The 13,194-nt window shown below is 43.0% G+C and overlaps 2 protein-coding genes across 3 annotated transcripts in view; both read left to right on the forward strand.

Annotated features, from left to right (window-relative positions):
* The window catches only part of LOC115111991 (dematin), a 294,338-nt gene that overhangs the window by 66,425 nt on the left and 214,719 nt on the right, over positions 1-13,194 (forward strand). The gene's annotated exons all lie outside the window — the stretch shown is intronic.
* The window catches only part of grin1b (glutamate receptor, ionotropic, N-methyl D-aspartate 1b), a 58,480-nt gene that overhangs the window by 31,550 nt on the left and 13,736 nt on the right, over positions 1-13,194 (forward strand). For both annotated transcript variants that reach the window (XM_029638594.2, XM_029638595.2), the window contains 6 exons: positions 4,530-4,668; positions 4,802-4,929; positions 5,501-5,665; positions 5,800-5,918; positions 8,130-8,242; positions 8,513-8,661. In XM_029638594.2, the coding sequence (XP_029494454.1) occupies positions 4,530-4,668; positions 4,802-4,929; positions 5,501-5,665; positions 5,800-5,918; positions 8,130-8,242; positions 8,513-8,661 (813 nt within the window). The remainder of the gene's footprint in view (positions 1-4,529; positions 4,669-4,801; positions 4,930-5,500; positions 5,666-5,799; positions 5,919-8,129; positions 8,243-8,512; positions 8,662-13,194) is intronic.

The following is a 13,194-nucleotide window of genomic DNA, read 5'->3' on the forward strand; positions in this document are numbered from 1 at the left end:
TCTATCAATAACAAGATTATCATCATTAGCTAAATGCTTGAATCGAACTTACAAACAAATATTTTTCCAAGGCTGAAGCGTGACAAGAAATAACTACATTGAAAGACCTGCACCGTAGCGTTGTTTGTAGCTGCTTCTATGCGTGCAAAACAAATTCTGAACTTCCCGTTTGCGTTGTCTTTCTAAGTACCAGAAAGCGCCACTAGGGGGCAAATAACACCATTGAACACAATGAAAATCCAATTTAACCATTGTAATAAAATAATCTGTTACCTTCTAACAGGATGGCAGCACAATGTGTAACACATGCAAAACTTCATAGCCTATTTTTTTGTTTTGTTTTTAGGCTACTTTCCTAGAACAATAATTGTCCCCATCAAGGTTCAGCTGTCAGAGATTGTAGCTCTAAATTAATTAGGGTTTTGGATGCATAGGCCTATAGGCTTGCCCGCTGTATGATATTAATATAAAATATATTAGGATTTTGGCCTACTGATGGTTGTATATAGGTATAGCGATTGTGCCTACACTGGTATTGGTATGTTCGCTCTAACCAACAGCTTGCAGATACAGCGCAAGGTACAGCCTACTACCATGATGAGATTATTATGGATAAAAGTACGAGATGATTTCTATTTGTCAAGTGGCAGCCAATGGTCATCATTTCGCCAGAATAAAACCCTAGATATTTATTGAAAGGAGCATCAACATCATCCCTGTGCACTTTCACCACCCTGTGAAGTTAATAACTTATTTCATCTGTAGCCTAATAAACTGTCTGCTTTCTCATGATGTGACATTTTTTTTATCTGACCCTGTTAATGTCAAGCCATTTTGAAGATGCTGGAATGTATGTTTGTGATGAACATGTACAGGCCTACAGGACACATTTGAAGTAGCCTACTCAGATGAAAAATGTGTGACTGGTTGTGTTTCTAGCACATATAAAAAGGTAATACATTTTACAAGTTTAATTATAAATATTAAGGCCATATTGAAGCTTTAGCTTCCATGTGAACAAAGAATAGCCGCTCGGATTGGAGAGGAGGCAGAGCGTGTGTTAAGCTCTTCTGAATAAATTGGCCTGCGGGAGCATATGTAGACACATTATTATAGGATGACTTGGGAGAATGATGATCTGCAACTGACAGCGCATTCAGAATCAGAAGTAAAAATACAGCCAGACTGACCTGCTACTGTGCCTGTTCCAAATCGAATGAAACATATAAATCACAATCTGCCATTATTCAACTGACATTTTTACTGTAACTGTATGCTCCGGGTGTCGTGGGTGTGGAGTCAGACGCAGGAGACAGAGAGTGCAATGCTGTGCTCTTTAATGCACCAACGCACCACAGGGTGCTCACAATAATAACGGCCCCAAACACGGTGAATGAAAAATGTACGACTGAAAATTCACGACCAGGAACAAACACGTTCCTCTACTACAGAGCCGAAGGTTACAATAATTAACCCCGCACAACAAACAGGCGGGCCGGCTGTCTAAAGAAGCCCAACTAATCATCACAAACATGTGCTATCAATAAACATACAAGGAGGGGGAGGAAAGACAATCAGTGGCAGCTAATAGGCCGGTGACGACGACCGCAGAGCGCCACCCGACCAGGAAGGGAAGCCACCCTCGGTCGGACTCGTGACAGTAACCTAGAGTAGAAGTTAGTACTCGCTTGAAAACAATAATGAAATTATTCATTGCATTGTGGTGTTGTAGGCTAGTCTGCAATTTTATTGCCCCAAAAACAAAATCAATAGGGGAGCTTGTTGAGCTGTTTGTCATGTCTACTTTCATGCGCAATGATGCACCTGGCATCTCCGCTGCCTTTTAGGTATTCCTATTTGTTCTTGTGGTTTCATATTGAAATTGAATGCAGCTTTGAATGATTTTATGTTTGGTATGATTGCTCGTTAGCCTATACCAGCTCTGTCACTATGATAGAGGGCAGGATGGAACGTTAGACTGGTAGACTATACTGACCTGTGGTATAGTAAAAGTTAGCACACAGAAAAGCGTAGTGCATAATGGGACTACCAAAACATTTACATTTACATTTAAGTCATTTAGCAGACGCTCTTATCCAGAGCGACTTACAAATTGGTGCGTTCACCTTATGACATCCAGTGGAACAGCCACTTTACAATAGTGCATCTAAATCTTTTAAGGGGGGTGAGAGGGATTACTTTATCCTATCCTAGGTATTCCTTAAAGAGGTGGGGTTTCAGGTGTCTCCGGAAGGTGGTGATTGACTCCGCTGTCCTGGCGTCGTGAGGAGTTTGTTCCACCATTGGGGGCCAGAGCAGCGAACAGTTTTGACTGGGCTGAGCGGGAACTGTACTTCCTCAGTGGTAGGGAGGCGAGCAGGCCAGAGGTGGATGAACGCAGTGCCCTTGTTTGGGTGTAGGGCCTGATCAGAGCCTGGAGGTACTGAGGTGCCGTTCCCTCACAGCTCCGTAGGCAAGCACCATGGTCTTGTAGCGGATGCGAGCTTCAACTGGAAGCCAGTGGAGGGAGCGGAGGAGCGGGGTGACGTGAGAGAACTTGGGAAGGTTGAACACCAGACGGGCTGCGGCGTTCTGGATGAGTTGTAGGGGTTTAATGGCACAGGCAGGAGCCCAGCCAACAGCGAGTTGCAGTAATCCAGACGGGAGATGACAAGTGCCTGGATTAGGACCTGCGCCGCTTCCTGTGTGAGGCAGGGTCGTACTCTGCGGATGTTGTAGAGCATGAACCTACAGGAACGGGCCACCGCCTTGATGTTAGTTGAGAACGACAGGGTGTTGTCCAGGATCACGCCAAGGTTCTTAGCGCTCTGGGAGGAGGACACAATGGAGTTGTCAACCGTGATGGCGAGATCATGGAACGGGCAGTCCTTCCCCGGGAGGAAGAGCAGCTCCGTCTTGCCGAGGTTCAGCTTGAGGTGGTGATCCGTCATCCACACTGATATGTCTGCCAGACATGCAGAGATGCGATTCGCCACCTGGTCATCAGAAGGGGGAAAGGAGAAGATTAATTGTGTGTCGTCTGCATAGCAATGATAGGAGAGACCATGTGAGGTTATGACAGAGCCAAGTGACTTGGTGTATAGCGAGAATAGGAGAGGGCCTAGAACAGAGCCCTGGGGACGCCAGTGGTGAGAGCGCGTGGTGAGGAGACAGATTCTCGCCACGCCACCTGGTAGGAGCGACCTGTCAGGTAGGACGCAATCCAAGCGTGGGCCGCGCCGGAGATGCCCAACTCGGAGAGGGTGGAGAGGAGGATCTGATGGTTCACAGTATCGAAGGCAGCCGATAGGTCTAGAAGGATGAGAGCAGAGGAGAGAGAGTTAGCTTTAGCAGTGCGGAGCGCCTCCGTGATACAGAGAAGAGCAGTCTCAGTTGAATGACTAGTCTTGAAACCTGACTGATTTGGATCAAGAAGGTCATTCTGAGAGAGATAGCGGGAGAGCTGGCCAAGGACGGCACGTTCAAGAGTTTTGGAGAGAAAAAAAAGAAGGGATACTGGTCTGTAGTTGTTGACATCGGAGGGATCGAGTGTAGGTTTTTTCAGAAGGGGTGCAACTCTCGCTCTCTTGAAGACGGAAGGGATGTAGCCAGCGGTCAGGGATGAGTTGATGAGCGAGGTGAGGTAAGGGAGAAGGTCTCCGGAAATGGTCTGGAGAAGAGAGGAGGGGATACACCTTGATATAGGGGAGGTGCATGCAAGCAGATGAGGAAATGTGGCTAGTTATATAGTAAAACCTGCAACTAGATCATGTAAACCAGGCAAAATAATGCACTACCCTCCCATGTGCCAAATTTTAAAAAACACACAACCCTCCCCAAAGCAAAATAAATAGGTTTGACAACCCTCCCCTATTTTGGAAAGCCCCCAATAGCAAAATGTAAACAAATGAGTTTGCTTTACATAACTTTTTTTTGTGCCATTTTAAAGCTAATTTCCTGCAATAATTTTGCCATGACTTATGCCATGTTAATATTACATCTAAGTGACAGGGACTAACAAAATCAATGGGGGCCCCCTAAAGGTCAGGACCCCTGGGCACATGCCCTGCGTGCCTGGTTGGTAATGATTACTAATGGTTTAGATAGCTGGCAAGACTAACTAGACTAACTTGCCAATCTAAAACATTTTATGAGATGGACTCATTGAGTGACTATCGGTGAGAGACATACTGTACATCAAGAGAAAAACCAAGTTTAGAAGTTGCACCTACTACTCTAACTCTCAACAGTAAGTAGAAAAAACTGAGGTCTGGACCTTGGTGTGCTCATGTGCAGCTACCGCCCTGGTCTTGCATAACCGGGGGTGTATTCACTAGGAACCAAATGGCTAGAAACGGGGAGAGACCTACCTGAATTTGTCCAATTGTTTCTGTTGAAAACTTTTTCTGTGGCAAAATATTTTGCTACGGTGTGCACTAATGCATACACCCAAGCACTTGTTCCTTGTGTTGAATGTCTGTGTGCCAAAATGTGTTGGCGCCATACTTGCCCTTCTCTATTGTTCACAGATAGTAACCATTCATCAGGAGCCATTTGTCTATGTCCAACCCACAACAACTGACGGAACTTGCCAAAAAGAGAAAACTGTTAATGGACTTAAAGATGTCCAAAAAGTTATATGCACTGGCCCCAATGGAACCATCCCAGGTAATAAGACAGCCACAGAATATACACAAGTACTAGTTCAGTATAGTGTCCGTCTGTATTGGCTGTATATGTTGATTTGCTCTCAATATCAGTTTTTTCAGCTGATTTTGTGTTTGTCGTTTGTCCCTTATAGGACAGCCTATAGTACCCCAATGCTGCTACGGCTTTTGCATTGACCTCTTGATTAAACTAGCGGATACCATGAACTTCACCTATGAGGTTCATCTGGTGGCTGATGGGAAGTTTGGTACACAGGAGCGGGTAAGTAAGATGATCATATGGTTCTGCAGCTTTAGAACCGAACCCCCTTGTGCTATGGAATACCATCCTCAAGGTTCAAGGTAATGTTTATTATCACACAGAGAAATGCAGTACTGGCTACATGTGTGGACTACCACATATGAAATGCCAATCAATGTGTATTCTTGGGTGTTATTTTCCACCTTCACCACAGTTCATATTTAATTACTTTATTGGGACCAACAAATGACAGACTAGTCCATTCGATTTGATTGTATTTTGTCTGTATATTGTGTAGGCTGCGAAAGGACAATGTTTTTCTAGACAAAATCACCAATTGAAAAACAATAACAACAGATAATCAATGGATATTAAAAAAATTGGCCAGTAGGCAAAATCTTTGCTAACTGCAATAATATAAGGGTACAGGTTATGTGCATAATGCTAAAGTGCAATTTAGTCCAACATCTTATGTAATTGTAGGATCGCATTTGTGATCAAACAGTTTTTGGCTGATCCAAGCATCAATCAGGTTTGGAAATGTCAACTAAGTATGTAGAGTACAGTGGATGCCCCTCTCTTTCTATATCAGGTGAACAACAGCAACAAGAAGGAGTGGAACGGCATGATGGGAGAACTCCTGGGTGGCCTGGCAGACATGATTGTGGCTCCGCTCACGATCAACAACGAACGCGCCCAGTACATCGAGTTCTCAAAACCCTTTAAATACCAGGGGCTTACCATCCTCGTGAAAAAGGTATGCTCTCTGCTCTTACTCCCGCTGCTCAGACAGGCACCCATTGAAGCTATTGTTTTCTTCCTACAACTATGACCCAGAGTAGTACTACTCACAGTAGAATGAATGAGTCACTGGCTGTTGTTTGACTGTAGGAAATACCACGCAGTACTTTGGATTCGTTCATGCAGCCCTTTCAGAGCACCCTGTGGCTGCTGGTGGGTCTATCGGTCCATGTGGTGGCGGTGATGCTCTACCTATTAGACCGGTTCAGGTAAAACAACGACATGTCTGTGTACAGTAATAACCTGATCACATTAATAATAATATAGGCCTTTTATAACAGCCACTTTTATCAAATGCTACTTACAGTCATGCATACATTTTCATATGGGTGGCCCCAGCGGGAATTAAACACATGATCCTAGCGTTGCAAGTGCCATACTTAACCAATTGAGCCACATAGGATCACATTCCCCATACCTTTCCTATGCCACAGGTTCCCCATGCATTTGTAATGAACAGCTGAAATAATTGTTTATGTCTGTGGCAAGTGAAACTTAACACAACACAGGCACGTGAAATAAAGAACTGCACTGACATCCCACTGGGGACAGACGTCAGCTCAACGTCTCTGACCCTCGTCGGATGTGGCAGAGCTTGCAAACTATTACAGACTACAAAGGGAAGCACAGTTGAGAGCTGCCCAGTGACATGAGCCTACCAGACAAGCTGAATAACTTCTATGCTCACTTTGAGGCAAGTAACACTGAAACATACATGAGAGCATCAGCTGTTCCGGCCGACAGTGGGATCACGCTCTCCGCAGCCGTGTGAGTAAGACCTTTAAACAGGTCAACATTCACAGACGGATAACCAGGACGTGTACTCCGAGCATGCGTGGACCAACTGGCAAGTGTCTTCAACATTTTCAACCTCTCCCTGTCTGAGTCTGTAATACCAACATGTTTCAAGCAGACCATCCTGTGCCAAAGAACACTAAGGTAACCTGCCTAAATGACTACCGACCCATAGCACTCACGTCTGTAGCCATGAAATGCTTTGAAAGGCTGGTCATGGCTCACATCAACACCATTATCCCAGAAACCCTAGACCCACTGCAATTTGCATACCGCCCGAACAGATCCACAGATGATGCAATCTCGATTGCACTCCACACTGCCCTTTCCCACCTGGACAAAAGGAACATCTATGTGAGAATGCTATTAATTGACTACAGCTCAGCATTCAACACCATAGTGCCCTCAAAGCTCATCACTAAGCTAACGACCCTGGGACTAAACACCTCCCTCTGCAACTGGATCCTGGACTTCCTGACGGGCCACATCACGTGGTAAGGGTAGGTAAGAACACATTCGCCACACTGATCCTCAACACGGAGGCCCCTCAGGGGTGCGTGCTCAGTCCCCTCCTGTACTCCCTGTTCCCTCATGACTGCATGGCCAGGCACGACTCCAACACCATCATTAAATTTGCCGATGACACAACAGTGGTAGGCCTGATCACCAACAACGATGAGACAGCCTACAGGGAGGAGGTCAGAGACTTGACTGTGTGGTGCCAGGAAAACAACCTCTCCCTCAATGTGATCAAGACAAAGGATATCATTGTGGACAACAGGAAAATGAGGACCGAGCACGCCCCCATTCTCACTGACGGGGCATCAGTGGAGCAGGTTGAGAGCTTCAAATTCCTTGGCGTCCACACCAACAAACTAACATGGTCCAAGCACATCAAGACAGTCGTGAAGAGGGTACGACAAAACCTATTCCCCCTCAGGAGACTGAAAAGATTTTGCAATGGTCCTCAGATCCTTAAAAGGTTTTACATCTGCACCATCGAGAGCATCCTGACAGGTTGCACCACTGCTTAGTATGGCAACTGCTCGGCCTCCGAGGGTAGTACATACGTCCCAGTACATCACCGGGGCCAATCTTCCTGCCATCCAGGACCTCTATACCAGGCGGTGTCAGAGGAAGGCACTAAAAATTGTCAAAGACTCCAGCCACCTTAGTCATAAGCTGTTCTCTCTGCTACCCCACGGCAAGCAGTACCGGAGTGCCAAGTCTAGGTCCAAGAGGCTTCTAAACAGCTTCTACCCCCAAGCCATAAGACTCTTGAACATATAATCAAATGACTACCCAGACTATTTGCATTGCCCCCCACTCTACCTACATGTACATATTACCTCAATTACCTCGACAACGGTGCCCCCGCACATTGACTCTGTACCGTCAATTCAAAGTGAATTCAACAAAGATTTGAATCGTGTCATTGGATTTATGTTGATTACTTTTTGCATATCCAATCAGTTTTCAACATTGTGTTCAGAAGGAAAAATATTGTTTTGTTGAAATTACGTGGAAACAACGTTGATTCAACCAGTTTGTATCCAGTGGGAAAGGTTGGAGGTTTGGTGTCTTGAAAGAGACCTGAGCTCACATGTGTCTTGTGTGCACCGCAGCCCATTTGGAAGGTTTAAAGTGAATAGCGAAGAAGAAGAAGAGGACGCCCTCACCTTATCCTCCGCCATGTGGTTCTCTTGGGGGGTCCTTTTGAACTCCGGGATAGGAGAAGGTAAATATCCACTGGCCTAAGTCTATGTATGTGTCTAAAATGGTACCATAATCCCTAGATAGCACCAAGTGTATATAGGAATAGGTTTTCACTTCAGATGCAGACTACCTCGTAGAATTATATACTGTATAGAATATTGTAATTTATTAATAGAAACATACAGTATATAGTAATTCAATAGGATCTTTGTAGACTACCTATTCAAGTGGACATTGAAATTGGCTGCTGTTAACTGAGTGACTATGTTTGTGTTTGTGATTGTGTTTGTAGGAGCACCCCGGAGCTTTTCAGCAAGGATCTTAGGTATGGTGTGGGCTGGATTTGCCATGATCATTGTGGCATCCTACACAGCCAATCTGGCAGCCTTCCTAGTGTTGGACCGGCCTGAGGAGCGCATCACCGGCATCAATGACCCCAGGGTGAGCACACACACAAACTAACATGGAACCCAAACCGGCTGTGTGCGTGCGCTATCGTGCATACATTTATTTTGCCCCCCCACACACCAAACGAGATCACGACACGCAGGTTAAAAAGGCTCTTCTCCCCCAATTGCTCAGTTTGGCCGAGTGGCCAGCTCTCGGCCGAGTGGCCAGAGTCTTTGTGGATCCAAACTTCTTCCATTTAAGAATGATGGAGGCCACTGTGTTCTTGGGGACCTTCCATGCTGGAGCAAAATGTTTTGGTACCTTTCCCCAGATCTGTGCCTAGACACAATCCTGTCTCGGAGCTCTACGGACAATTCCTTCGACCTCCTGGCTTGGTTTTTGTCAACTTGGGACCTTATACAGACAGGTGTGTGCCAAATCATGTCCAATCAATTGAATTTACCAGAGGTGGACTCCAATCAAGTTGTAGAAAAATGGATGATCAATGGAAACAGGATGCATCTGAGTCTCATAGCAAAGGGTTGGAAAATACCTATGTAAATCAGGTATTTCTGTTTAAAAATAATAATAAATTAGCAAAAATAAATCTAAATCTGTTTTCACTTTTTCATTATGGCGTATTGTGTGTAGATTGTGGAGGATTACATTTTAATTTTTTTTTAGAATAAGGCTGTAATGTAACAAAGTTTTGAAAAAGTCAAGTGGTCTGAATGCTTTCGAAAGGCACTGTAGACTCCAATTATTTCTTCCTTGGGTCCAGCAACATTAAGGCAGTTATATACAATTAAAAACAGATTTCACAACACATTAAGTGTGTGCCCTCAGGCCACTGCTCTACTACCACATGTCAAACACAAAATCCAAACACAAAATCCATGTGTACGTGTGTGTATAGTGCGTATTTTATCATGTGTGTCTTCACAGTCCCCGCTGTTCCATAAGGTGTATTTTTATCTGTTTTTTAAATCTGATTTTACTGCTTGCATTAGTTATTTGAAGTAGAATAGAGTTCCATGTACTCATGGCTCTATTTAGTACTGTGCGCCTCTCATAGTCTGCTCGGAACTTGGGGCCTGTGAAGAGACCTCTGGTGGCATGTTTTGTGGGGTATGCGTGGGTATCTGAGCTGTGTGCTAGTAGTTCAAACAGACAGCTCTGTGCATTCAACATAGCACTCCATATACATTTAAGGGCCAGCTGAGCTGCCCTGTTCTGGGCCAATTGCAATTTTCCTAAGTCCCTCTTTGTTGCACCTGACCACACGACTGGGCAGTAGTCCAGGTGTGACAAAACTAGGGCCTGTTGGACCTGCTTTGTTGATAGCATTTCTTATGAAGGCAGAACAGCGCTTTATTATGGACAGACCTCTCCCCATCTTAGCTACTTTTGCATCAATATTTATGCATTGTTCAGATATAATTACAACATATACTGAGTATACAAAACATTAAGAACCAGGCACACCGGTTTGTGTCAAGAACTGCAACGCTGCTGGGTTTTTCACGCTCAACAGTGTCCTGTGTGTATGGTCCATCACCCAAAGGACATCCAGCCAACTTGACACAATTATGGGACGCATTGGAGTCAACATGAGCCAGCTTCCCTAGGAAGGTGTTCCTAATGTTTGGTAAACTCAGTATAAGTGTACCGTAATCAAATTAAATAAATGAAAGTACCATAATGCTTAGCAGGCATTCGTTTGCATCAAGCCTGTTGTGAGCATTTGGTCTAGATTGGTGTCATTGCATGCCACATCCTTGGCCTTAGGGAGGGTGGTCAGCTCATGAGGATGGCAATCATACATCTTCGTATTTTTTTATCATTAATTTTACAGTATTGTATTGTACTCGGCCGTGCACAGACCTTTCAAAAATACCAAAATACCAAAACAAAAGGTTGCTTTAGAGCCTGGAAGGGAAAAGGGGCATGTGCACAGGTAGAGCCCTATCTGTGCACTTGCCTGATTGATGGTTTGAAAAAAGTTGCATTAAAAGCATGACCTCTGCTTAGTTTTTTTGCACAGTCTGGACACACTTGATCAGTCTCTCATTCACAATTTAACAAGCACTTGATAATGCCTCAAATTTCCCGGTAAATATATAATTCACAGTTGATAGGCTAATATTGTCACCCATCAGACTATTCTTGATTTAATCTTGTCTTTACATATACTAAATAATATACAGTATTTAATATACACCTACTCATTCCAGGATTTTTCTTTATTTGTACTATTTTCTACATTGTAGAATTATAGTGAATACATCAAAACTATGAATTACACATAATGGAATTATATAGTGACCAAAAAAGTGTTAAACTAATCAAAAATATATTTTATATTTGAGATTCTTCAAAGTAGCCACCCAAGCCTTGATATCAGCTTTGCACACTCTTGGCATTCTCTCAACCAGCTTCATGAGGTAGTCACCTGGAATGGATTTCAATTAACAGGTGTGCATTGTTAAAAGTTAACTTGTGGTATGTCTTTCCTTAATGTGTTTGAACCAATCAGTTGTGTTGTGACAAGATAGGGGTGGTATACAGAATATAGCCCTATTTGGTAAAAGACCAAGTCCATTTTATGGCAAGAACAGCTCAAATAAGCAAAGAGAAACAACAGTCCATCATTATTTTAGGACATGACGGTCAGTCAATCCGGAAAATTTTAAGAACTTTGAAAGTTTCTTCATGTGCAGTCGCAAAAACCATCAAGCGCTATGATGAAACTGGCTCTCGTGAGGATCGCCATAGGAAAGGAAGAGCCAGAGTATTTGCTTAAATCACTGGACTAAACAGGTGGTTATTAAAGACAGGCTTCTATTTGAGCCAGGCGTCTATTTCCTTAACAGCTTCTATCTCAAGGCCATCAGACTGTTAAACAGCCACCACTAACATTGAGTGGCTGCTGCCAACACACTGACTCAACTCCAGCCACTTTAATAATGGGAATTGATGGGAAATGATGTAAAATATATCACTAGCCACTTTAAACAATGCTACCTAATATAATGTTTACATACCCTACATTATTCATCTCATATGTATATGTATATACTGTACTCTATATCATCTACTGCATCTTTATGTAATACATGTATCACTAGCCACTTTAACTATGCCACTTTGTTTACATACTCATCTCATATGTATATACTGCACTCAATACCATCTACTGTATCTTGCCTATGCCGCTCTGTACCATCACTCACTCATATATCTTTATGTACATATTCTTATCCCCTTACACTTGTGTCTATAAGGTAGTAGTTTTGGAATTGTTAGCTAGATTACTTGTTGGTTATTACTGCATTGTCGGAACTAGAAGCACAAGCATTTCGCTACCCTCGCATTAACATCTGCTAACCATGTGTATGTGACAAATAAAATTGGATTTGATTTGATTTAATGCATATTTTGCATATTTTGCTCATTTGCATATTTAATTGTTGAATTCCAGCATTCACTTCCAGCATTTTTCTAAATTTGTTCATTTCCTGCACTAATGTGTAGTTTACACACTGTATCACATTTATTTTGTCTTAGTATGCCTTAATTTCAAATAAAAAACTTCCTTAGCATAATCATTATTCTCCTCTTTGACTGTCAATCTTCAGGAGTTTTTACTTTCGCCATTAGGGGGCGATCGGACAATTTATTGGGGCCTGTACTCCCGAAGTTGTTGACTGTTTTTGTGCTTGCCAGTTAACTAGCAGTTGTCAGCTGTTAGTAGCCAATGGTTAGCAGTTTCTTTCTGCCGATAAAAAAGGATTATTGTCCCAAAAAATTTAGTCATTACTGAATTATTTACTGTAACAAATCAAACATTAAACCTTGTAATCAACTCATGGTAATTCATGTTAACCTTGTAAACAATTTATTTAGACCGGTGTTTTTTTGAAACAGGTTTATTTGCTGAAATGTGTGCCATTGTCCTGCTATTAAAAAGGGACAGGCGGCTATTTGAGATTCAGCGTTTGATTGAATTATTATGGTATTGTTGTAGTTCTTCTGTACGTGCCTCAGTTCGTAAAAGTGTGGCTCTAGCAGCGTTGGAGTTGTGGGTTTGACTCCCACTTGGGTCACATATGAGAATATGTGGACTCACTGTTGTCACTTTGTATGAAAGCTTATGCTACATAAATGGTATACTGTATTTTACCGCATTACAGTACTGTATGCAATGCAATTTTAGCATTGCGAACCCATGTGTACACCCTGTTCTCTTTTATGCACTCCTTGACCCAGAATGCACCACGCTGCCTATTAAAAATGAACGGTTAGCATTCCCATTGGAGTTAAGGCTAACAAGATGGCGGTCTTTCACTAAATCGTCTCTGTCTTCTCCTTCATTTTAGTCTTCTTGGTAACTGGAACTCTTAGAGAGGGCCCAAATAAAAAAGCTATTGAAAGTCGGCAGTATAGGGAGTGTAGAGTAGAGTAGTAGTAGTACTTTATTGATCCCAACTTGGGAAATAGTTTAAATCACCACAAGCATCATCAGTGATTACAAAGACACACATATAAAAAATAGATGCACCTGATGCACCTAGGATCAATGAA

The sequence above is a fragment of the Oncorhynchus nerka genome, linkage group LG27, assembly GCF_034236695.1.
Source record: "Oncorhynchus nerka isolate Pitt River linkage group LG27, Oner_Uvic_2.0, whole genome shotgun sequence".
NCBI classification, from domain to species: Eukaryota; Metazoa; Chordata; class Actinopteri; order Salmoniformes; family Salmonidae; genus Oncorhynchus; species Oncorhynchus nerka.